At 41.4% G+C, this 24,940-nt stretch overlaps 1 protein-coding gene across 6 annotated transcripts in view; it reads right to left on the reverse strand.

The window, feature by feature from the left end:
* The window catches only part of MAPKBP1 (mitogen-activated protein kinase binding protein 1), a 102,523-nt gene that overhangs the window by 4,634 nt on the left and 72,949 nt on the right, over nt 1–24,940 (reverse strand). For 2 of the 6 annotated variants that reach the window (XM_039551906.1, XM_039551907.1), the window contains exons 19-31: nt 23,959–24,070; nt 23,340–23,403; nt 20,167–20,292; nt 13,595–13,743; nt 12,843–12,892; nt 12,071–12,307; nt 10,945–11,114; nt 9,188–9,333; nt 8,628–8,798; nt 7,692–7,770; nt 5,823–6,133; nt 3,954–5,015; nt 618–703 (exon numbers count right to left, since the gene is read on the reverse strand). In XM_039551906.1, the coding sequence (XP_039407840.1) occupies nt 618–703; nt 3,954–5,015; nt 5,823–6,133; nt 7,692–7,770; nt 8,628–8,798; nt 9,188–9,333; nt 10,945–11,114; nt 12,071–12,307; nt 12,843–12,892; nt 13,595–13,743; nt 20,167–20,292; nt 23,340–23,403; nt 23,959–24,070 (2,763 nt within the window). The remainder of the gene's footprint in view (nt 1–617; nt 704–3,953; nt 5,016–5,822; nt 6,134–7,691; nt 7,771–8,627; nt 8,799–9,187; nt 9,334–10,944; nt 11,115–12,070; nt 12,308–12,842; nt 12,893–13,594; nt 13,744–20,166; nt 20,293–23,339; nt 23,404–23,958; nt 24,071–24,940) is intronic. The other 4 variants (XM_039551909.1, XM_039551908.1, XM_039551912.1 and 1 more) reach the window with 3 other exon arrangements.

Raw genomic sequence — 24,940 nt, forward strand, 5'->3', positions numbered from 1 at the left:
GCAAGTGCTGTGGCCAGAGCTGCAGAGGACCATGTGGCAGATGCTCACCATCAAAGTCTCACACTCATTACAGGAGACTTGGCAGATCAGTGCTAAGCAAAGAAACAAAGAGCTGTTATATTGCTCTGCATGTAACTGGTCTGGTCGTGACAGGGACAGGCGAATAGCTGCATGTTCCTATCACAGCTGGATTCCCATCGTATCCCACATTTGCTAATCCTTTTCCCAGGCATCAAAGACAAAGAACACATGAGGATAGTAAAACTCAAAGCTCCTATAATATTTCATATTCCTGAAATACTGTATAACCATTAATTAATTCCCTAATACCCCTTTGAAAAAGAGCATAGTATTATCTTCAGTTTACAGATAGGCTAAACAGACTGAAAACTTAATTGATTTGCTCAGAGTACCATAGCAAACCATTGGAAAATCCAAAAGCTGGAAATCAGGAGCTCCTGCATCCCTGGTTCAAGTTGAAGATGCGGTCAAGTGGGCAGCCAGGCAGCATGTGTCACTGAACACACAGTCAAGAGAACACCTTGAGGCAGCAAGCACTCACATTCTGTGTAAGATGTCTGTGGGCTGTACCAGAGCCCGTGTGTGAGGTCACTCACCCTGCGGTAAAGGTGAAGGGCTCTGCGCATGCTGTCCTGGAGCTCGGATACCACGTGCTCACACTGCTCTATGCTGATGCCTGATTCTGGATGGGAGGAAAACATAAAAGCTCAGGTTAATGCACAGACACTCCACTATCTGCAACCTCATAGTTTCATAAGGAAACAGGTTTTTCAGTGCGTATCTGAAAGATCACATGCACACAACTTCTCATTCAATCTTCAGAACTGGTTTGAGCAAATCATTAAATAGGCACATTCTGCATGAGCTTTTCTTCAGACTAACTAGACATGCCGCTTACTTCAAACACCCCTATTTTTCCAGTCTTTAGACTCTCCAAAGTCAGCAATGTTTTTCCTCAAATTGCACATTTTTGTTACAGTCACAGAGAGTCACAGACTACCCATGTGATTTCCAATTACAATTAAAGCCATGTTTGTATGAGGGCTTCCAGTGGCAAGAGGGACTCATCCAAGGGGCCTCTAATTTAGCTTCCACCTAGTGAGAAATCTACAAGCGCCCCCTCATGCATCCTTCTGCACAGTGGACAACTAAAGCACAGAGGATGATGGATTATACTGAATTATTGCAGTGTTCTCTAGCAAGGACTAAGGTCCAGAGGAGTGGTGAGAAGCAAACTCAATCACAACAGAATTGCACTGCTGAGCAACCCATGACACACACTGCTGATACACCATAATTCAAAAATGAAAAATAAGAACAAGCAACTGAGGGACAGCATCTTCTGCCTGTCCCCACCAGATATTATCTCCAAAACATGAGTTGAAGGCCTGCAATCTTTTATACAATAAACACTTTCATGAGTTAGACATAAACCATGAACAAAGACATAGACACACAAACACAATCTTCAATTTGCAAAGGCCTGGACAAAGGCCATTCAACTTCTTTTAGTTACCCAAACCCATTTGACTTCTTTTAGTTACCCAAACCCAATACTTTGTCACATTAGCACTGTAATTTCTGCAATTCTAAGAAAACCATCTTTGAGCAGATTGGAGAGGACCTGAGCTAATTTTACAAATACATCTAGATGATCTATAAACAAATACAGCTTGAAAAACATCTCTTTATACATAAACAAAAACATCTACAAAGAACAAAGGGGTAAGAACAAATCCTTCCATCTGCATTCTTTGATCCTACATCACCCATGGAGTCCGAGCACAGCGGGCTTCAGTGCAATCCAAGATTCTTGCCTTCTGCCCCCCTCCTTTCCTCTTTATGTTTGAAACCCAGCTGTTTCTTATCATGATCATTTCTGGATTTCTCCTCTGATCATTGTTTTTATGCTGGTCTCCAGGTCTGGGAAGTGCCAGTCAGGAGAAAGGTCACAAAACCTAATATAAATGCTTAAGTAACAGGCATTTTCTGCCTCTCGGGTGTGCAGAGCAGAGCTCTTCAGAAACTAGCAGAGAATATTAAACACAGCAACAGTATTAAGCACATCTACAGCATATTAACTGTAGATGTCAAAATGCTTTAACAAGAACAATTAAGTCTCCTTATTTGCAGCCACTACACAAGCAGGAAACAGAAGGACAGAAAAATTAAGTGGAAACCCAAAGTAACAGTGCAAGTCAGAATCAGAATGAGTCTCTATCAACCCTATAGCTTTAATCTAAACTGCCACATTGTGATTTCCAGAAGCCGCAGTAAGTTGTTCACAGTGATGGCCAACTTGGATCTAAACAGCTTTGCCAGCATCTACCACTAAAAATTTGGGAAATGTGGTCTGCAAGAAGCTTAAGGCTGACAGCTGCCTACTGAGAAAAAACCATTGGGGATCCACAGTGCTACATCATTCTAACTCACTAAAGGATGCTGTTAAATATTCTGTCAGGGTGTGCTATGTCTTGGGAGCCATTAAAAAAATAAAATCAATACTGAAAAAAATCTTGCTCTTTCTCTGTGCTACCTGTGTTAATTCTGCAAACTGACCAAAAACCATTTGCTATGTAGCCTGATTCCCAAATCTAGAAGAGAAAACTCAGCCTAAAGAGTACAGACAACTACAGTTTTGCTGTAGAATGTGATTCCACAGCTTCAGGCTGCATCTGGTGCTGGAAGAAACCTCAGCCCTGTAGGGGGAGTGTCTGAAAATTTCAGATGCACTCACTGTTCCTCAGAGCAGCTACAGTATGGTAACTGCAGGTCCCTTAGCCAAAACATCACATTCCCTGTTTTACATAACAGTGCTTCAATCTTAAGGTGTTTGATCCCTCTAGAAATGCAAAAAGAAAAATAACAATGCATCAAAACTAGATTATCCTTCTACAATGCTTTGGTGCAGAAATATTGTGCTTCCCCATTCCAGTGAATGGTGCAGCAGCCTGGCACCACAGAAGGTAATTGATCACAGGATTACAGAGCTATCCCTTCCCAGATATGAGTAAGAACAACATAACAAAGGAAGTAGAAAACTGTATAGCCCCTCAATGTACAAGGTATCAGTGCAGTGGTTAACATACAGCTTTCTAATGCACAACTCAGAAAGGCATATTTCCTTTCAGATTGTGACTCAAAAGAAAAACCTCAGCAGATTATGTGGGACTAAACAGTCTCTTCTCTGCCACTGGAGGTTTTCCTGCCTTGGAGGGCAGGATTTTTGCTTCAATTTGAACTTGCCTGCTAGTTTTCATTTGACTGAAGTACCTTAAACTGAGGCCTGTAACAAATCTTAGAGCTGTTTTCAGCAGATGGAAGTTTTTCAGCTTGTACCTTTTTCTCCAAACTAGAGATAATTCAAAAATTAACCCACATTTTTTTGGTTCAAACCCTGCACATGCACTGCATACTCAGTTTGCAGACATGTCCTCAAAGCAGGGTGATAACATCACAAAGACCTGCTTGCTCTCATAGGCAACTAGAGCAAGGAGCTCACCTCCATCAAGCCTTACCTCAGGGGAGAAAATCGTATGCAAACCCTTCTGGACCCTGTACACTTGCATATTAACAAAGGAAAGTTTGAGCTGCCTGGCATAACTTCACTGTCAGTATTATCTGTGCTTGCTTGGTTCTGCTAGCACATGTTTGCCTGCACCTTTATTTGCTGGCCAAACATGCTCTGAGAGGAGTGTGGGGGATGTGACCTACACACTCAGGGGTGTGTAGGGGATTCCCAGCATGTCAGCTTTTAGCATTGACCACAAAGAAGTTTGACCCCCTAGAGGTAATTGTACAGCTAAATCACTAAAAAAACCGTGCTGAGGTCTACAAAACATTCAGCTAAGAAGGACTGTCAGACATAAGACCCAGAGGAAATGGAAACTGAAGATGGAGAAAAAGATGTTAGATTGAAGAAGTTGTCTCACCATTGAGGGGATGGTTTATGGAACGAGACAGGCGCAGACAGGACGAGACAGGCCAGAAGCTGGACGTAAAGAAATGTGATGGGATCGTGAGGCGGTTCACAAAGACAGGAGACAGAAGGGGGAAGATAAGAGATGGGTATCCATGCACACCTGAGACCTGTGCCAAGGCAGTTACAGATGTAGGAGACCTCGGCCTGATGGGGTCTAGTGGGCAAAGTCCAGGCTGGCTGTCTAGCACACAGGCGATGCCGGTGATCTGCTCCCTGCCCCTGGGCAGTGTGCTCTCAGGAGACCTTAGGGGCTGGCCCTCTGACACCTCCCTCAGTTTTAGACTAGTGACCCCTGGCTCATCCTGGCAATCTGTCCTTGAGACTGGATAATCCACTGGGCTCTCCTTAGCAACTCCTGTTGGGATCTCTCTACCAGGAACCAGAGACCCAGCAGTTTGATTCTCCCTCTTGGAGGCTCGGACCTCAGGAAAAGAGGGTTTCTTTTTAGAGGCCCCAGCAGGTGACTGTGGAGACTGCGGCTCAAGCAGGGCTTTTGTTTTGGTAGTGGGTGAGAAGGAGGCCAGTGTGGGTCTATCAGGCAATGGCTTGGGAATGTCAAGAATCAGATGTGCTCGGTTTGATGATGCCAACTTGCTGTGGAAGGACTTGGGAGATGAGCAGTTTACAACTGGCTGCAGTGCAGGTTTCACTGGAACATTTTCTTTCACTGGTAGCTTAATCTTCTCAGCATCTGGTGTGGAACTAAATTGTGTCTTCTCTGTCACTGGAGGACTAGTCCTCCCATCAGTCAACATTTCAGTGGAGCAACCAAGGTACAGATTTTCCCCTACAGATACGCTCCTTGACATCTTAGCCCGGAAACTGGTTGTGGGGTTCATGTAGGACTTTGGTTTTGCGGCCCTGACATCTTTGGCCAGCAGAGCACCAGATCCATCCATCTTCAACATACTGGCTGATAACACCCTGCAATTGTTAGGTCTGGGATCCTTCTCAACCACCAAAAGAGTCTGAGGACGCTGCTTGGCAGAGGATATCACTCCAGGACCCTTATCTGTGAAAATTAAACAGACAAACATACCAAAAATAGACAAGAGCCTGTGAATTTAGGAGTGAATTCCTAAATCAGAATTGAATGTGGCTCAGCTCAGCCCTGTGAGATGTGTACAAACATAACCACTCGTTCAGGTTAGTATCACCAAGCCCCAACATCTTTCTTTTTTTCCCCATCCCTCATCCTGCTCACACACTGCTGCTTTCCTCATGAGACAGATTTGTTCTCAAAGTGTATGGTCAGAAGACCTTGGACCACTGTGACTCTTAAGAGAGAGGCCAGAGGAAGCAGGCAAAAACTTATATATGCTGTTGTGGTGATCAGGTGGGGTTTTTTGGTTTTTTAAAAAAACTTATTAATGGTTAGTAGGTTGATTGTTTCAAAAATAGAGTTACTTCACATGGAAGACAATGGATACAGTAAAATCCCTGTTACTGTCTTTTCCTTCCCTCTTTCTCTCCTCCTCACCCTGGGGAGCTTCAGTCTTAGCTTGGAGCAACCACCCACAGCAAGAGAGAATTTCTTTGCAAATACATCATTTCACCCTTGCCAGTGCTCCCCCCACAGCTGCCAAACAAGTATCAGGGACTGATAATTAGAATACCAGTATCTGCATTACAAATCAAAAATATTAAATTATATTTTAAATTAATACGGTTATAAATATTTTCCCTTGACAGGCTAGGAGTTAGAAGACATGTCAAGCCTGTAGCTCAGAATGCAGAAAGACAAGCTTAATTTAATTCCTCCACTCAAATGTCCATTTCATTCTCAGGTTCATACCATTACTCCAACCTGTGTCCTTACCCTCATGCACGAGGTCATGCACTGACTGTGCCTTTCTCATGACTGCATTCACAGGCCCTTCTGGAAAGGAGGCAATAACCCGTCCAGGAGCCATACCAACTCTGCTGGCCTCCAAAGCTGATCTGCGTTTCTTCTGCACATAAATAGCTCGATTTGAATTTACACTCTCCAGGAGCTGGCTGTTCTCCAATGCATCACCAGGATGGCTGCTGTCATTTTTCAACAGGTTTGGTGTAAACTGACTGGTCTGGGTTGGTGGCTCAATGGGCTTTGAATCCAGTGTCAGATTTGATGAAGAGAGTGACAGTCGTCTAAAGAACACAATAAAGAAATCCCAGTTAAAACAAGTAAGTGTCTTCCCCTGGATAGACAGGAACATGCATTAAGTTTCTCTGGAACAAAGAGCCCCTCCCTGTCTGGACTTTCTTGAGTCAAAAATGCCCTAAGCTGTTACCACTTAATTCTACTCAACCCTGCAAGCTCTGGTCTTCAGGCATTTGACTATAGGCTGCGCAATCACAGATACCATTGGGTTGCTGTTTCCAGGAAGGACACTATAAAAAGTGAAGACAAAAGAGAAGGAAAAATTTCAGGCATAGGAAAGACTAGGCAAAGTCAGGTCAGGTCTTTTCTCTCAGCTCACCTTACTAAAATTTAAATCTCTTCAATTCTAAGATAACCCTAAGAGGAAGTAAATACACTTTCCTAACATTATGAAAGCATAATGACTTGGAAAGCTGGTCAGTATCTTTAAGAGGAAAACCTAATTTCCTCTTCCTCTCCACTTCAGATAAACACAGTGGGCTTACTTCAGAAAGGAGGCAACTTTTAATCTGTCATGTTTAAACATCTGAACAGATTAAAAGCCCAGAGGTTTTCATAACCAAACAACTACTTTCCTTGTAACATCTCTAAAGCACCAGTGACTTCCCTCACTCAGCACTGCAACTCTCCAGAAGCTTACACAACAGCTAACCACTGGCTTTCTTCCCAAAAATACAGTCTCAACATGAGACAGACTAAGAGGCGCTCCTGACAGCAGCAACAGCAGCTGAATACAGTAATAACAAACAAATTTCCCTAACATGCTGAATCTGGATACAGCTGGTGAACCTTAGAAGATGTATTTGAATCTGCTTAGTCCTACGTAATGAAATTCATTCGAGCTGAGATTTTAGGTAGTCATTTTAGAGGAATACAGGAGTACTTTTTGTTTTAAAGACTTATGAACCCAAATCAATAAAACCATTGACCTCATTATTTTTTAATTTGTTTTGTTGGGTTGTTTTTTTTTTTTTTTAAATAACAAGGAAAACAGCTGGCAGAGGCCTTTTGGGGTGCTTTAGGGTTGAGGGGGTTTTGGAAGAGTAATATCCCTATGGGGCTTTGTGTGAGACACCAGAACACCCTGTGAAGGCATGGGATCAAGAAACAAAGCTGAGTAAGAAAGGACTGTAAAACAAAGGAAAAGTTGACAAATCTACTTTCATTGTCCAAGCTGAATGAAATGCAAAAGAATAAACAGAGCATAAACAGTGAAGAGTAAATCAGGTTATTAGTAATTCCTCCAACTTAATCAACCAAGGCATTAATCATGAAACAATTAAGCACATTGTTGAAAGAGGAAAAAGAACAAAACAATAGTGTTACATCAGGAAGAAATAGAACAGCTAAAGTGACCCAGGATAGCTTGTCCAAATCACAAGAGTCTGCAAGCAGCCTGCCAGGTGCTGTGCTAACACTTCACTGTGCCTAGGCACACCAAGGCCAGAAGTTTTCTCAACTATTTTCACCCAGGACCTAGCATAAGACCGAATCATATTAGCATAAATAGACAGACAGAAACACTCAAAACAAGCAGAGCCATACCTGAGAGCCGGGGACTGAGAAAGAAAGCGAGAGGAAATGCTGAGGTTTTCGGTTCTTTCCAGATTCCTACATGAGCCACCTAAAAATTTTGGTTAAAGGAGAAAGAAAAATGAGCAGTTTATTTACAGAACATTCTCACACATAGCTTTTCTTATCGTAGAGACTATAAAGTGTTCCCTCATATCCAAAGGGATTTTTTTAAGCTAAAGCCACAGAGAATGAAATAATTATATTTCCTTTGCCTTTAGTGTTCTACTTCGATTACTCTGCCTTAAGCTGCTACTCTCCCTAAGGGTACGCCTCCTCCTTTTTTGCTTCCCTTTGTGTCCTATCCTGCCTGTAGGACTGAGAGGCACTGGCATCAAGCAGAAAACAAACCAATCAAAGAGGAAAAAAAATAAAACGAAAAAAGGAACCCAAACAACTCACATAGATATTGCTGCCTTCAACCATTTTAAATTCTAAAAAGATATGCTTTTTTCTGGAGTTGGTCGATAAAGACAAACCAGCTCCTTTGCCACTCTGATGTCTCCTCTTATTCTCTCTCTCCACCCAGCATTTCAGCCTTTTCTTTTGTGACATTGGCTATGCCTTGATGCACCACTAGAGGCCACTGCGTGTCACCTATGGGGGGGGTGAACTCGCAGTCAATACCTTCCTTCACAACAGGAAAAGCCAGTCCGGGAAAAACGTAACAGCTCTTCAGGATTCCAAACTGACACAGAGGCCAATCTCGTCACAAACGTACACACAGACCGATGAAGTTAACAGATGTCACTCTTCTTTAGGCCTCTTACGCTGTTTTCCATTTTTGTCCCCCTGCCCATTTACACACATCCACGAAAGCCTAGCAGAACTTGTAGCCTGGTTTGGCTTATACAGGGGAAAAATCAGGACTGACCTTACAAAGTCTCCCCACTGAACATAGAGAAGTACCTTTTCCATCACAGTTGCTCAGGGTCCCAAAATGCTCCTTGAGGAACTTTTCCTGATCAGGTATCTGAGGAATTTCTCCCTCCGGCATGCTAGTACCCACATCCTCTTCTCCTTCTTCTCCATCCAGGTCTGAGACACCATCTACACTTAGAGGTTCAGTGCCTTCAGAATCTGGGAAAAGACAAAAAACCCGCAGTGTTGTAAAAACTTAATGAGAGTAACATTAGCAAAGTTCAAAAAAACCAAAAAATCAACCAAGATGCTAAATTGAACCTAGAATGTTAAAAGTTAATCAGCATTACATGCAATAATTCTCTAATCTACCATATCCCACTAACAGCATAGGCTATGGCATAATCAGTACTAAACCTGCTTCCTTGGCTAGCAAGGTAAGAGAAAGCCAAAGGTGCACAAGGAAAGAAGTAAAGGACATCAATTCCTGCTTCACTGAGGTGTCTGTTCAAATGCTCCAGTACCAGTGTGATTAATAGGAGTGTGACCTCAGGCCAGCTCATGGAGAGCTCACACATAAATACATTTATAAAGTCTTTGCATCTTACCTTCATTTGGATGGTCTGGGCTGGACAGACGACTGCTGCTGTAATCTACAGAGCAGGCACTGTCTGGGCTGTGTTTATCTGGACACCCATTACTGTGATAACCTCTGCAGAGCTTCCCATGGGGCAGTGCTTTTACCTGGAACTCACTACAAGAGAGACAGGAAGATACAGCACTAGAAGAGAGATTTTTTTACATGTAAAGAAGCACATTTTAACTGTTACAAGGCCTTACCTGTGTCAGTAACACCTTTTATTATAAATGTAAGGCTTTAAAGAGAAAAAGAAGTTTATTTCTCTCATCATAATACAGTATATTTTTTGCATTTCATTAAGCTTGGACAGTGAAGTCCCAAGGGGACTGTCTTGATTTTCTGGGTGTTGTCAGTTCCCATGATTACCAGGCACCAGCACCACACTGCCCTGGCTTGATTTCCAGCACAGGTGAGGAACAAATGTACAGGTTTACATAATGAAAAAGGGACTAAAACCACGCCTATACCTGCAGGAGAGAAACCCTAGTTTGCCATAGATTTAAGCTCTAATACACTTTTTTCCCATGTTCATAACCTGCTTCTTTGGGCAAATTCTGTGATGCAAAATATACAAGATTCTGGCTTTGAGAAAGACTAATTTAGTGAAGAACATCATACAAAAATACAATCTTGCATGACAGGGTTACTGATTTCTGTTGTGATCTCATGAATCTTATTTTGTCAAATGTCACCAGCACTGTTCTTTTGCCTGATGCCTAAGGACTTCAGTTTTCCACTTTTTGAAATACTTTGGTTTCCAATGTACTCCAAAGCAAGGTAGGATGCAGAAGACAATCAACAGAACTGAATAGCAACTACCCCTGGCAGCGCCCAAACTCTGTAAACCTTGCCACGTGTCCAGTCTGTATCCAACATCGCCAGAGGGCCTCCCTTTCTTACGTGATGGAGCAGCACATGGGTCTACTCTGTCCAAATGTTATCACAAAATTAAAAATGAAAAATAAAGATAAACTAGGCAAAACCTAGCAGCCTCAACTGCAAAATCTTGGCATGCACTCTTGCATAAAAGTCTGTCTAAAGCTATCAGCCCCACTCTCTAAAACATAACAGGAGAAGAGAAAGGAAATTAAACAGCTACTAGCATCAGGTTAAGAGGGAAATGAAAGAATAAAATTCAGGGAAGGGGAAAAAATGGAGCACAGAAAAATTAAATCATATAGAATTAAAACAGAAGAAACAGCAGAGGAATAAAAAAAGGTTTCCACTGTCTCCAGTGTCCTTTCCAATTCCTTCTGTAGCATGCAAGTCATTCTATTTCCCATAAAAGAGTAATCACACACTACATTTGCTAAATTCTTGCCCAGTTTTCATAAGTAAGCATCCTGTCATTTCTCCTGGGTAGGCATTTCACAGCCATATATGTGTCACTGTCAGTGAGTTTTCCAGCTTCCAAGTTTTCCCTTGCTATTTTCAACCCAGATAAGAGAGAAAGCAAAAAGACTGCTCCCAAGTTGTTTATTCAACAAAAAAAAAAAAAAAAAAAACTTGAAGGAGACTGCTAATGTGCAGTTTCCTCAGAGGAAAATTATTTTAATGGTGCCTTCTTAGTTTCATATTCCTCCAGCATCCATCTGACATAAAACTCACAACTAAACATGCCTGACATCAATCAGGCAGTAAGTCAATTCAAAGTTACCACACAAGCTGCAAGAAAATCAGAACAGAAACATCTGAGCCATGCACAGCAGAGAGATTATTTTTAACCTGCTAGAGTCTGTGGGATGGATTTCATCTTGCTCAGGATAGATTACACATTCCTCACTCTCAGAAGGTTCCAGTTCCTGAGAGAAAATCCCCTCTTCACAAGACACAAGCCGAATCACTTGGGGTCGCACACAAGACCCATTATCTTGGGGAGGTATTGAGCTGCCAACCTGGTTTAATTAAAAAGAGAGAAAACTAGATATAACCAGTGTTTTAACTTACATCAGCAAGTGCTGTGCAGGGTTAGAAAGTATGCATTACAGCACAGAATATGATCAGCAATCTGAGATCAGAAAACACAGCAATCCTATGTCTTTTCTGCTCCTTATTTACTAAACTTGTCAGACTACTGCTGTACTTTCCTGTTTTGTTCCTTGTTTGCAATTCCTTAAAATTCTTTGGTAAAGTACTCTTTGACCACACATCAGGAGTGTAAGCCATGTGGCAGCAGGTTCTTCCATTACCTTCTATGGACTGATCAGACAATTCACTAAACTGGCCCACAGCTGAAAAACTGAATTACTGTACACAACAATCTCAATCCTCTTCTCAGTCACACAGTTATAGGGGAAAGAAAACCATTAATGAAGCTAGGCACTGGGACAGACTGCTACTGGAAAACAGGCACTAGCTTTCTGAGGATGAGCACACATTATTTGCTGTGATCCATCGATACAGAGATTAGAGAGAATTTACTAATCTAGCACAGCCCACAACTAAGGGAATCATGAGCCACATTTCAGTGGCTACTGGAGTCAAGAAACTGCATCCCAGCAGAGTGAGCTAACAGTTAACCAGGTTTTTACACACCTGTAATTCCAAGCTCAACTTCTCAGCTTGTTTTTGACATAAGTATTCAAAGAGCTAAAAGAAAACATGAGGTTGTCCTGTCATTGAAGAGAAGCCTTGATCTCATATGGTCTCTGCTGTAAGACAGCAGAATCACACACTGCAGGAGTACTAACTACAAAAGAGTTATCTAATAAAGTTCCTCAGAAGTCACTTAGAAAACCTTTAACAATAAAAAGAATGGCATCAGGTAGTAATAAATGTAGGTAATAACAAACAGATGCAGGACAGACACACTCAGAGTGGGTTCACCTCCTCAGAGTACTACTGTCCTTACTTTGTTGATGTGCACCGGAAGGTCAGTGTGCTCTTCTCTGTCATCCCCATTGCTGTTTTGAGACAGCGAGTCTCGACTTGGAGAACGGGAAACAGAGAAGGACTCCAGCTGGCGCAGGTCAAGCATGGATTTCACAGTCATCTCTATGTTGCTGGTTGGCTGGGACCAGCGACCACGTTGCCGGGGCATCTTGCTCATTGGTGCCTCTGAACGCTGGATTGCTGCTATCTCTTTGGCCTGAAGGAAATTAAGAGACAAACTACCTTAGGGACTGAGTTTTGGTGATGGAAAAACAGGAGAAAAAACACAAGACCCACAGAAAAACACAATTATGTCCATCTCAATAAAAGTCTCAAAACTGAGAGACAGCTTGAAATTGCACCATTAATCATAAAGCATCAAGTAAAAATTATACTTTTGTTGTTGCCTCTTGCACAGTTGAACAGTTAAATGTCTTGCTCAGATCCAAGTATATGAATAGCTTCAGCACCACATGAGATTCAAATCAAAAAGGAAAAGACAAAAGCATAACATCTGATGGAAAGACACTGATGTAAAAATCCCAAGTGCAACTCTAGATTCTAAACACCCTAGTCTCTTAAACTAGGCTCTATTTTGCCATCTCCAAATCATTCTTCAGAGAGGCTTCTCAATGGTTTCCCACCACAGCTGCACCTTTCCCACACATGCAATGAAGATTTTAATCTCTCTGGGAATTTCTTCTTCAGTTTCCCTATAACAAGAAATACAATCTGAAGGTTTAGTAACTCACCCTCCTCATTTCCCATTGGGAAAGGCTTCTTGAGAGGGTAAGGTCTGGATCTGGAAAGGTAAACAGATATGCACCTAGTTGACATCCTAGCCAGCAGTCTAGCTTTTGAACAAGCTCTTATGTCATCTTTCCATAAAGGCAGTATTCCTACACCTTTTGAACCATTGTCAACACATGCTTTCCCATGGACTGTGCAAATCATTGTATCAAAATTTTAATGGAGACATACAGTTTTATGTAAGATTTTCATTGAATCAGCAGACCACTGCAGAACACTTGCCATAGTGCAGTGCAATGGCTTGGGAAAAAAGTCTGCTCCAATACACTGTAACATCTGTGGTAAAAATACATCAAATTAATAATAGCAATCTCTAAGTTTTATCAGACATCTCTAAAATGCTCTCTTCTGAGAAGATTTCTTGATCTCTTTTGGCTTCTGCAGACTTTTAATAGCTTGTGGACCCCAGCCCATGAAACTATTAAAAAACAAATTTTTTAGCCAGTTGGAACTAGCAAGAAACTTGCCAATTTAACAACTGTATTTCTAGACAGAGAACTCTGAAATGTACCCCTCTTCTGATGCAGGCATGGGCAGCTTCACATTACCCACTGGTATCTATCCATCTGCTTCTTTTTTGGTCTCTCTCTTTCTGCCTGTACCTTGTTATCCCCAAGCGAGTCTCTCTCATCTTCTCCCTTCACATCCATGCCATTTTCCTCCATCTCTGCCCACGCCCCTCTCCCATTTATACCTGAGTCTCTCTCAGTGTTGCAGTTGGACTGAATATGGAAAGACTGCAGCCCTCGTAACTCATCTTCATCATTCCCTTCATCTTCACCATCCTTGTCACTGTCTGATGAGAGTGCAGGCACAGAGGACAAGGCAGAGATGGACTCATGCCTGAAAGGTAGGAATTAGGAGGAGTATTATGGTTTATGCAAGAACTGCCCACCATTTCAATCCTTACACCAGTTCTCCACCTTATCTCCATCCGTATTCAGGAGGCTTCCTCAACTCTCTCAAACAGCCCTCGCTCTAGCACAACCCACCTCTGAGAGAATGGGCAAGCTAAACCCTGCACAAGGACGTGCAGAACCTGCCACAGAAATGTTCTCATATGCATGGAAGGTTGACAGAAGTCAGAAGTAAACAAGTCTGAGAAAGACAAGTGGAATGAAACTGGGCCTTCCATTTCAGACTCTGCCAGCTGATAAGGTCAAGATGGTAGATTATATTTGAAAGGCAAATATTTTTCCCACCCTTAAGCATTTCTTCTCTGGAACTGATTTACACATCAAAAATGTCAGAGATAGTCTCTGAAAGTAATTGGGTTTACAGCAAATTATCCCATAACAGAGGTTCATTTCAAGGATTGCTCCAGGCAGAACCTGAAGGCACAGCCCACACACCATAAGAGCACCATGCTGACTATTTTAGCTTTCAAGCACAAGGATCACATAAAACATATCTTGGGCAGATCTTTGATTAAAGTAGATCAAGACAAGTTTTACCACAGACCTCAGAGGCACTCCCAGCACAGAACAGCCCACTACCAATCAAGGACATTCAGTAACACCAAATTTTACCCTCCCTCTTTCTCGTCCTCTTCCCTTTCCTCCACTCACTACTTCAGCCCACAGAACCAAATGAACAAATGAACCTTTGGACAATACTTAAAGAAAGAAAAATCCCCAGCAAACACATTTGAGTAGCCCTCACTCCATGGCCTTGTGCTAGAGTGCCAAATTCATCATTAGTGACATTTATAGGATATCACTGGTGGGTGTTGAGTGCCAAGCATTATTCATGAAATAAAAATAGCTCATCCACCAAATACAGAGCAGTCTGGCGAGGGACCAATTTCTCCAGCAGCTGACAGACAGCAGGCAGTATTGAAACACTGTAAGACACAGCTAAGGTATTTTAATCTTTTCTCTTCCTGTGTAGTGGCAGAACACTAATTTCCATTTTTTTAGGAGTAATAACTACCCAATAATTTCAGATGAGCTTTGAAGTGTTCTAGCAAAAAAAAGTGAAAGTGACTGTAGCCTGCAGAGTTCTCAAATGAAAAAGTTTCATTTTGGTCATCCACGTCTACTTTTGACATTTGAGTTTGTCAGTCTCTTCATCTTTTCTACTGTCTCCTTGTATGCCCATCTTGTCACTCTCAGGTTCCTGTGTCTAAGCAGGGGAGTCCCAACAAAGCCCAAGCACTACAGTATGTTTGAGGTTATGCCATGTTTCATCCTATGACATATATTAATTACATTTATTTGTGGTAGGCAATATTAACTTTGTATCAGTAACTTTGATAGCATCCATCTGCTTGTATTCATCATGGTTGTTTGAGGAGTTTATTGAGACAGAAGGGTTGGATTATTAGACCTGTAAACATCTAGCTGGTTGAATACCTCACAACAATGAGGTGATATGGCGAGGCAAGATTATGTGTTTGTCAAGCTCCTATGGGTACTGTCATTGGCGCAAATGGAGAAGGGAGGATTGCTATCCATGTCTTTTATGTTACAAATAGAAAGATGGCCCCTGTCCATCAGATGGTGACTGAAAATATTAGCGAGGGGGGAAAAGGTATGTTCTAGTATCCTTAAAGTAGCAGAGTAAGAGAATGCAAAACATATTTTGGAAGTCAGATGGGTGTTTATTCATACCTCACAGGAAGTGATAAACAAGTTATGAAGTAACGTATTCGATACACATAAGGTTATCTTGCATTATCCCAGCAAAAATTCCCGCTCCTCTTTCACATCCTTCTTTTTACAACTCAGGTATGCTTTTCAAACTCAGTTCTGTAACTTGAAGGGAGACAGATGAATGAATGATATTTTCAAAATGATCCTAGGCCCACTGACCTGAAACTGAGATACTCCTGAAATGAAAACTAGGCTCACAAGATCTTGAGTGTTTTAACTGTTGTTCTTGCCCAAGTCAACCCTTCAATTCAGAGTTCACTAATTCAGACTTCACTATTTCTCCTTTCTTTCCCTGCCTTCCCCCATGTACTTTGCATTTTCTCCTAAGTCCCCTGTTGCACACATCTCCTCAATACTCTTCCTCAGTTCTTTTTCATGCTTAGATGGGAGTTGGTGTAATGTACAGTGAGTTTTCAAGCACAGAAGCTGTTTCCAAATAAGCACCACATGAGAGCACTTTGAAAATTAAGGAGTAAGACTTCTGGGGTTTGCGGAATTCCTGCTGAGAGCCAAACCCCAAAGCATCATTATATGAGAATGAACGTTTCAGAGTAGCTATTCCAGAACAGCATGTACAGACATGTCCAATTCTCATGATACATGTGACTCAGAGCAAGTGTTTTAATTGTACTTGTTCATCTTCTTTGCTGAGGAATGATCCCATTCTAGCACCATAGAATCATAGAATCATTGAGGTTGAAAAGACCTCCAAGATCATAAAGACCAACATCTGACTGAATATCACCATGCCCACTAAACCATATCATGAAGTGTTATGTCTATTCATTTATTAACACTTCCAGGGGTGGTGACTCAACGATTTTCCCTTGGGACCCTGTTCCAATGCTTAATGACTCTTTCAGTGAAGAAATTTTTCCTAATGTTCAACATGAATTTCCCTTGAAAGGGAAAGAGCTTGAGGTCATTTTCCCTTGTTCTATTGTTAGTTGCCAGGGAGAAGATGCAAACTCCCAGCTCACTACAAGCTGGATCTTGTTCTATATGGGGCAGCAGTGTCAGTTGCCCTTCAGCTCCCAGTTTTTGAAGGGTCAGACAGTACAGGGTGAATGGCAAGGAAGAACCTTAAATTAGAAAGTCTTCAGGACATGGTATAGACTTAAAAGCACCAGATGTCATAATGGAGTTCTAGTATATCTGATAATAGGTACTGTGTATTATTTTGCATGACCTGAATCCAACCCTGTTTTGTTTTCTCAAAACAAAACAAAGCAGACAAGAATGGCAACTATCCATTTAAAGAGGTATGTTGTCAGCATTCCTACTCTGATCTTGTGCTACTTAAACCCTCAGCTTTAGGGATGTATTTATGAAACTGTAACATCCTGTGTGGTAGGTATCACTGGCAGATTATGTCCTCCTGCTTCCCCTTCAAATGTTGAAGTGTTTTAAAAGGAGTTATTCCGGTTTTCCCCACAGAAGGATCACAGTCCACTGACTTCAGAGTTCACCCAGTGTTATAATTGCAGTAGTTCATCACAGACTGAAGCACCATTTCTGATAAGGCATCAAAACCTGCCCCGGGGAACAAGGCAGCTTTCCTGGACTGGACGAGACCCACTGAGAATTTGATAAGGAGCTCTTCTTTCCAAATATATCTGACAGCACACTGTACTTCTTCAGCATACATATATAACTTTTATGCAATTTGCATAGCATTTTTATCTCCTGCTATTTATAATAGAGAGTCGAGGAAAGCTACAAATATAGTGATTTTTAAAATTAATATGAAAAAATAGAAATGCCCAGATAAAAAATTACTATAAGCCTTGCAAACATTCCACAGTAAAATCAGTTTAAAACTTGAGACAAGCTTTTCTAAACTATAAATGCATACTTGGATCAAAACCAAAACCCTGCTAAATGGCCTTTACATGATCCCTTCACTGAAAATATAAAAGCCTTAAAACCAAAATGTACCAGCAATATCAGCAGAGTACAAGTTCTGTTATCCTCAACTATCAAAGCTCCTCATGTTCAGAAAAAAGCACACATCTGCAATGACCACAACCAGAAGCAGAACTCAAAGGCTCTCAGGCACAATATGGAGAACTGTGGGTCATATAGATCAGAGCAGTTCTAAGATAATACAATATCCCATAAAGGTGAGTCAGAGGAGAAACTTTAGTGTCTAAAATTTTTGGAGGGACTGAAAATGCTGGAGCTCTTCAGTTCAAAGAACAGGCTGGACGAAGAGAGGTTATGAAAAAGGTTTACAAAACCATGGGCACTACCAATAGCTGGCAGCAGAACAAAAGATCACAATATTCAGAATCAGAGGACTTTCAATAAAACTAGTAGGAATGTGTTTTAACAGAGACAAAAAAAGTCCTTTCCACAGAGAGCAGTGAACTCCAGGAACTTGCCACCAAAGAAGGCTGCAGAGGCAGGCAATATTATGAAGTTCAAAAAGAATTTATACAAACTCAGTGGACAATGGTCCATGACCAGATAGTAAAGGGAACACATAGAGATGTACCTCCTAACATCCCTGATGTAACAAAGGAGCATGAGGCAAATGGACCACAAAGGCTCATACAGCAAGGCTCACAGAGTGTCTCACTAAATAGCATCTTCCACTGCCACGATCACAGGCAGAATACTGGGCTTTGTGAAGCACTGGTTTTACCCAAAAAGGCACCTTCTGTGTGTTTACACTGCTCATGTTACTCACCTGGGTCAGCTCCTGCCCTGACAGTTGCAACTGGATAGAAAGCACTGTCCTGAACTGGAAATCTTCATCTCCCACTGCCTCCTCAGATCAATTTTGTTACCCCAGTATTATTTTGATTATTCATCCTGTAATACGCTCATACCATGGAACTAGCAGAAAGTGTTACTTCCCCCACCAAATTCTAGCAATACTGTTCTAAAGAAGATCTAGTAGAACAAAGGAATTATCACCAGGCAGGGAACTCTCTCATACTACTGGCAGTCTTTTGAGACAACAACTTTACACCACAAGTTGCAACTCAACTCTCTACTGCAACCTACACAGACAGGCTCTGGAAACAATCAGAACAGATGCAGGGCACCTAGAAAATAAATCTCACTCAAGTTCATTAGTTTTCCTTCTCCCACCTCAATAATGCTGGTCCAATAGGCTCTTCTTCCATCGTCAGTACCAATCCAAAATGCTCTGAAGTTATGTCTTTGCTGATCTCCAGTTACCACAGCGGACAATCAAAACTGAAAACAAGCTTTCAAAGCTGACAAGCAGATTCAAGGCTTGCAAAGAGGCTACCAAACAAGTTTAATATGGGCTTGGCGTGGCACTAGCACCGCCCTTCAGCAAGCGTCTGTGATGGAAACAAGTATCACCTCACGTGGAACAGGACTGGGATTATCTGTCACAGGCTGAGCTGTGGTAGGGTAAGGCTGCAGCTGGTGGAATAATGGAGAGACTGCTATAAAAAGCACATTGCTTGACAGATCCCGAACTTTATGTAGAAAAAAGGCTTCCTGAGTTTTCCCAGCATCGTTACCAAAAGCACTTACTAGACAAGACTCATTTCAAGAATGAGCAGATCAAGACTTTCCAAAACAAAACTATGCAGACAGACTTGTTACAACATTGCTTGCTCCCAAAGGGGGTGGGACAGTCCTCGTGATACTCAACAACCAGTGTGGTAAATCCTCTAACGCTTTGGGTACTTTTATATCCAGAACTCCATTTGTAGTCATTTGGGACATAGGAACAACAACAACAAAAAAATCTGTGTTTATCCTTTTTTCCCCCACTGTGATCTCGTATCATTTTGGTCAGGACTCTCCCCTGCATTGCTTACAATCCAACTAGTCTCAGTTACTTACAAACTACAGAGAAACCAAACACATTGCACTAATAATCAAAAATGCCCTGTCACTCTTGTTCTGTTTAAAAACAGAAGCACTACTTTTTAAAGAAAGGTCACCAGATAAATTTAGATCTATTTAGCTTGTAGGCTGCAGTAATTTGTTTTTAGATACGTTGTTTACCAAGCAAAAAATAATATTTAGCTAGCAAGAGCTTTTTCTATTTAAATTATTTTTGTGTTTATTATTCATATTATAATTATTTTAGCTGGGTTTTTACAAAGCCTCCAGAAAATAGTTAACAAAGAAACAGCAAAACTGTAAGGAATGTTTTAGAATTATGATAAACATAGCCAATTCATACAGCTCACAGGTGTACTTCAGTACTGACACTGCAGAAAGCAGCCTTTAAATTGCATTCAGCTTAGATCTAGAGAACTTTATTCAAGAAGGATCACAGCTTCCCTGGTAGGATTCTGTGTACCATCCTCACTATTCCTAGGTGAACTGCTTATTAAAATTTCTGACCACATCATTAAACTAAATTAAGACACGAGAGGCATTGCATACATATTGCAATTAGTGAAGCACACTAAGCCTGTCTGAAGATCCCAGTCTGGTTTCTATATCCAAAGAAGAGGGGTACAAAACCCATGGCAAATTCAACAGAGGAATACGAGAACTTTTGGAAGACACTATCAGTGAAGACAGCAAAAACCTTAACAGTTGAATCCCAGTGCCACTCTTTCACATTCCACCCTACAAAGCCAGCCACCTCTTCTCAGTCTGCTCTGCTCACCTCATGAGTCCAGCTGCCTTGTGAGGAGGAGACTTCTCCGCCTGCTTCCCTCTCTGTTTCATGTCAGACAGTCGCTGCCGCATGTTGATGGTCATCTCTGAGCTCAGACGCCAGATGAAGATGCAGCTGAAAGAGGGAAAGGTGAGGCTGGCACCAAGTCTCAGTTAAGTTTATTGGTACTAATTCCCACTGCAGAGACAAACAAGAGCCCTTCTGTCTGCAGCAGAGAGACACACGCAGAAACAGCTTCAAAAAAACTCAATCCCATCACAAGCCTCATGACAAAAGGGTTGAACCTGCCTGTCAAAGACTCCCTATGAGCGAGAGCAACTGCAGAGATATTTACACAGACCTGTCTCTGATCCCATACCTTTATTTGACTATCTGACCAGCTGCTAAAGGAAATGCTGTAACAAGTCCCTCCATGGTCACCAGGGTAAGTGGAGCCTACAGATGTCCCTTGCATCCTCTACCAGTGGATGAAGTCTCTGACTGCCACTACCCCCGCAAAGGCAAGGCCTTCCTAATGCCCACCATCCCATGGAGTCTCTGTGCTGTAATAACAGTTAAGCTCATGTGGCAGTACTTTTTGCAGTCAGGGTGTTCCTAATATTTTACTTGGCACTCCATACAGGACACTTGCACAGAATTTACGCAGCCATTAGCTCAGCATGTCAGAGCACAGTGCTAATAACACCAAGGCTATAAATTCAATCCCTGTATGGGCCATTCACTTAAGAGCTGGATTTGATGATCCTTGTGGGCCCCTTCCAATTCAGAATGTTCTGTGAAATTTGACTGAGTTTGGTCAACAGATTCAAAAGCATTTGAGAGAAGGAAACCAACAGTGTGGTCTCATTTCATGAATTTCTTCAGAAATTCAGCTTAAAAAAATATATTCCTCATCACATTAAAGAATACCATATCTCATGTTCAGCTACTAGAAAGTAAAATGACCAGCATTGTCTTTGAAATTTGACCCTAGTGCTAACTAATTCTTTTCATCTCAGTCATCTTTCCTGTCTAGCTGGGTATACCTACACTGATGTAGAAACAGAGATGGTGTTTTGGCTATCACTTATAAAATCCTGCACCCTGCTTTGGAATCCAAAGAGGATTTAATTCAGTTTTTCAAGACCCATCAGTGCCAGTACTCCAATACACAGAAGACTTTTCAATTACTGACTTCTTCCTCTTTTCTTGATAGCATGTAAACATTAATTTGCTTTGCCATTTTGAACAACGACCATGAACTTTGGTCTCCCTGACCTGAGGCAAATGTCAAAAGTGCTAGGATACTGAATACCTGAATGTTCTTCATTTTTTTCTCTCTCATGAGGAAACAATTTAAAAGGTTTTAACCATATCACACCAAAAAAGCCCATAAACCCCTGTCTGCAGTCTGTGGAGATTTTAGAGCAAAACTAAAACTTCCCTTCTTGTCCCCAGTGCCATGCTCAGGAGCACCACTCCCAGCTACTGAAATCACATACAGACACTTCCCCCACTGCCTGTGAACACACTGTCATCTTCCCACTGGAGCTTTTCAACCAGGAGAAAGGGCTGAGGCACTGTGTCTGGGAACCATGGCAACCCAGGGCAGCCAGCTGTTTCCCCTCAAGGAGCAGCTCTCTGCAAGTAACAGCAACCATAATCTGCTGCTGAAAAGGTACTGAAATGGAGGAAACAAAATTCTGAAAGCAAATCTGGCTTGTTCGTTAATCCCACGCCCGCAGTTATCAAACCTAGAGACAAGCAGCAAACAACCTGCACTCAACACAAACTCTACAGAAACGAGCACCCACCTACCCCTTCTTTTGCTGGGGTTGGGGAGGGGGTTTTGTTTTGTTTTTTCTTACTTTGCATTACTTTTCTCACATGAATCTCACAGTCCTTGTGTCTTTTCTCATCTCTGTTTTTCTTTCTGTTCTCAGCTCTATTCTTTGCACATGCTGCTGTGTGTGAACAGACTATTTTCCCTGTTCTCCTTTGAAAAAGATGCTTTCTCATCTCTTTATAGCAGACTTCTTCATGCATCCTTTCCTCACTTCTCATCCAACTCCTGCATACCCTTAGTGAAGAAAATGACCCTTTTTCTCATGGAAATGTCAACAAAAGAATGTTGCACTAAATCACAAGGATCACTAGGGATTTCAAACCTTCCATGTTTCTGGAATTTGTCAGAAGTTCACAACAAAAGGATTCTCTCTCCTGCAACTTTTTTCCCTAAACTATTTAACCACATGAAAGGAAAAGAAAGAGGAAAACTAAATAATTTGTTTATTACTGAAAGACAGAAACAACCAACTGATGAGATTTCATGTGATATATTGTATGTTCTGTAACAACTCACCCTCTAAAACCCTCTTTCCAATTCAGTTGTGTTTTATTAATTAAAAAAAAAAAAAAAAGAGAGAGAGAGAGAGAATCTGGGTTGCTCTAAACTTGCAATAGCACCCCAGGAACCATCTTTCTCAAAAGAAAAATTTTATCCAGTTCAGCTGATTTAAGCATTCACTGATTCCAGAAATAGTGGCTCCACTCACCTATACAATCATCGTACTAGGCACATATTCTCCTTTTTCCCTTGGGCTCAGTCTGGTGATTACTTAAGCTTTTAGTGAACTGATTTAGCTCACTAAATGTGCAGAAACTCATCTCAGGCGAGTAGTGATGTAGTGACCTGAATCAGCTGAATGAGGGCTCAGCTGCACCACTGCTGACTCAGGGGAGTGGGAAGAGGACCATATGGACAGGATCAAAAAGCGGGGACAGGCCTGTCCCTTTTGCTGCTAAACAAGCTCTTTCACCTGGTGAAACCTCACCAACGGGAGTAGTGCAAGAAAAAGTTTCGGCACTACTAGCAAAAATAGCACAAGATGCCTTATATTACAGACCTGAAGGCTGGTCAGGAAACAGGTCACATCTCTGTCCCCTTTCCAGCAGAGAATAGTATTTACACTCAGAAAAGGAAAATACTTCACATGGGTATTTCATAACATAAACTCTGTGAGCTTTGCCAACAGCACACATTTAGGATTCAGAAACCTATCAGATTTATTTGGAATTCATAAAACATCCCTAAAAAAAAAAAAATCTACCTTTCTTAAGGACATCCTAGATCCAGTATGAGATGGCATGAGCCAGTATTACAAACAAGCAAAACCTCTTACCTGTCACCAGAAACAGAGATCAGATGTTTGCAGTCATTACTGAATTTCATCCCAGTTACAATCTCTGTGTGAAGTAAAGCACAAAAAAACCAATCTTCCCTGAATTATTGAAATGGACAGAAGAGATCATTAGCCAAATAGGCTAGCTATATTCAGTAATTCACACTTCACAGATCAATATGCCCCAATTACCATAACCATTTAACCAAGAATCTAGGCTTGACATAGGAAGGGGACCCCACGGCAAAATATACATGAAGACTGAATTCTCTTTTAGCCTATAATAGAACAGCTCCTGCATGGTAGGAGCTGAGGGTATATCATAATGAAACTGAATACACTAAAAAAAACACAGACTACCTTATAGGCTATTAGAAAAACTGTGTAAGTAAATACATGGCTTGACATTTGTGTGTGTGTGCACTTGTGTGCAAAATGCAAAAATTGAACTTGCAATAAAATAGGCTCTTACAATTTCATCCAACTACAACCTACTCAAAAATACCAATTAGGTAAACTTTGGTGGGGAGGAATCTTCAGAAAGCTTTGACTAGTATCAGACCCTACTATATAGTCATCAGCAGAAAAAAATGCATTTCCAGAAGGTTACAAGCCTTACCTGAGTGTCCATACATGGTTGCAACACACTCGCCAGAATAGAAATCAAAGATGGAGAGGTTCTTGTCAGAACAACTGGTTGCAATGTAAAGACCAGAAGGGTCTGTTTGCACCTGGTTTAGGAGACCAGAGGAATGCAAAGGTCTGGTGAGAAACTACCTTCAAACTACATGAAAATAGTCCAGAACACCCAAGACAGTCAGAATAAAATGCAAGTAGCGCCCACAGGATTCCAACTGAGTACCACCCTATCCAGCATTCCAGGACAAATCTCCTACCTAATCCTGACTAGACTTCTAGGAGTCTCTCCAACCTAATCAGAGACTGAAGGCACTTAAATTAAATGCCTTCATGACTGTGAAGGCATTGCCACCAGTGGACAGACCTCTACCTCTCTCCTACTTTCTTCTAACCATTGGGGTCTTACTTTCTTCTATGTTAAGATCAAAACAAAACAACAAGAACACCCCCAACCCCAAAACACACACACCATAAAAAAAGAAAAAAAAAATCACATCTGACAGAGTTAAGTGAAATATTACAGGATTCAAGTCTTCAGGAGAGAAAGCAAAAAAGAACTCAACACTGCCAAGGAACTTCGATAATGATGCTGTCACAACTCCAACATTTGCAACTCCCATTTTTCAGCTATTTTGTTCATTGTGTGTTTTTTCATATGCACCTATTTGTTGCTTTATCTTGGATCAAATAGAAAATCCCCTGAAAATGCCTGACCAGGTCTAAAGCAGCACTACACAGCAAATACAGTTACTGTCACCCAATGTCCTGCTCTGTCTTTTATAGAGTTTTAAGGAACTGAGAGGGAAAACTATGTTTTTCAAGGGAGACATGGTATTTAAATAATGGTAATTCTTCTGGTTCCTTATGTTTATTTTGTTGATGTTTGCTTCCAGCATCACTGTTTGGGTTCTACTCATTAAACTGCAATGTGTATTATGATCTCAGAATAACATGCCAAGGAA

The sequence above is a fragment of the Corvus cornix genome, chromosome 5 (assembly GCF_000738735.6).
Source record: "Corvus cornix cornix isolate S_Up_H32 chromosome 5, ASM73873v5, whole genome shotgun sequence".
NCBI lineage: Eukaryota > Metazoa > Chordata > Aves > Passeriformes > Corvidae > Corvus > Corvus cornix.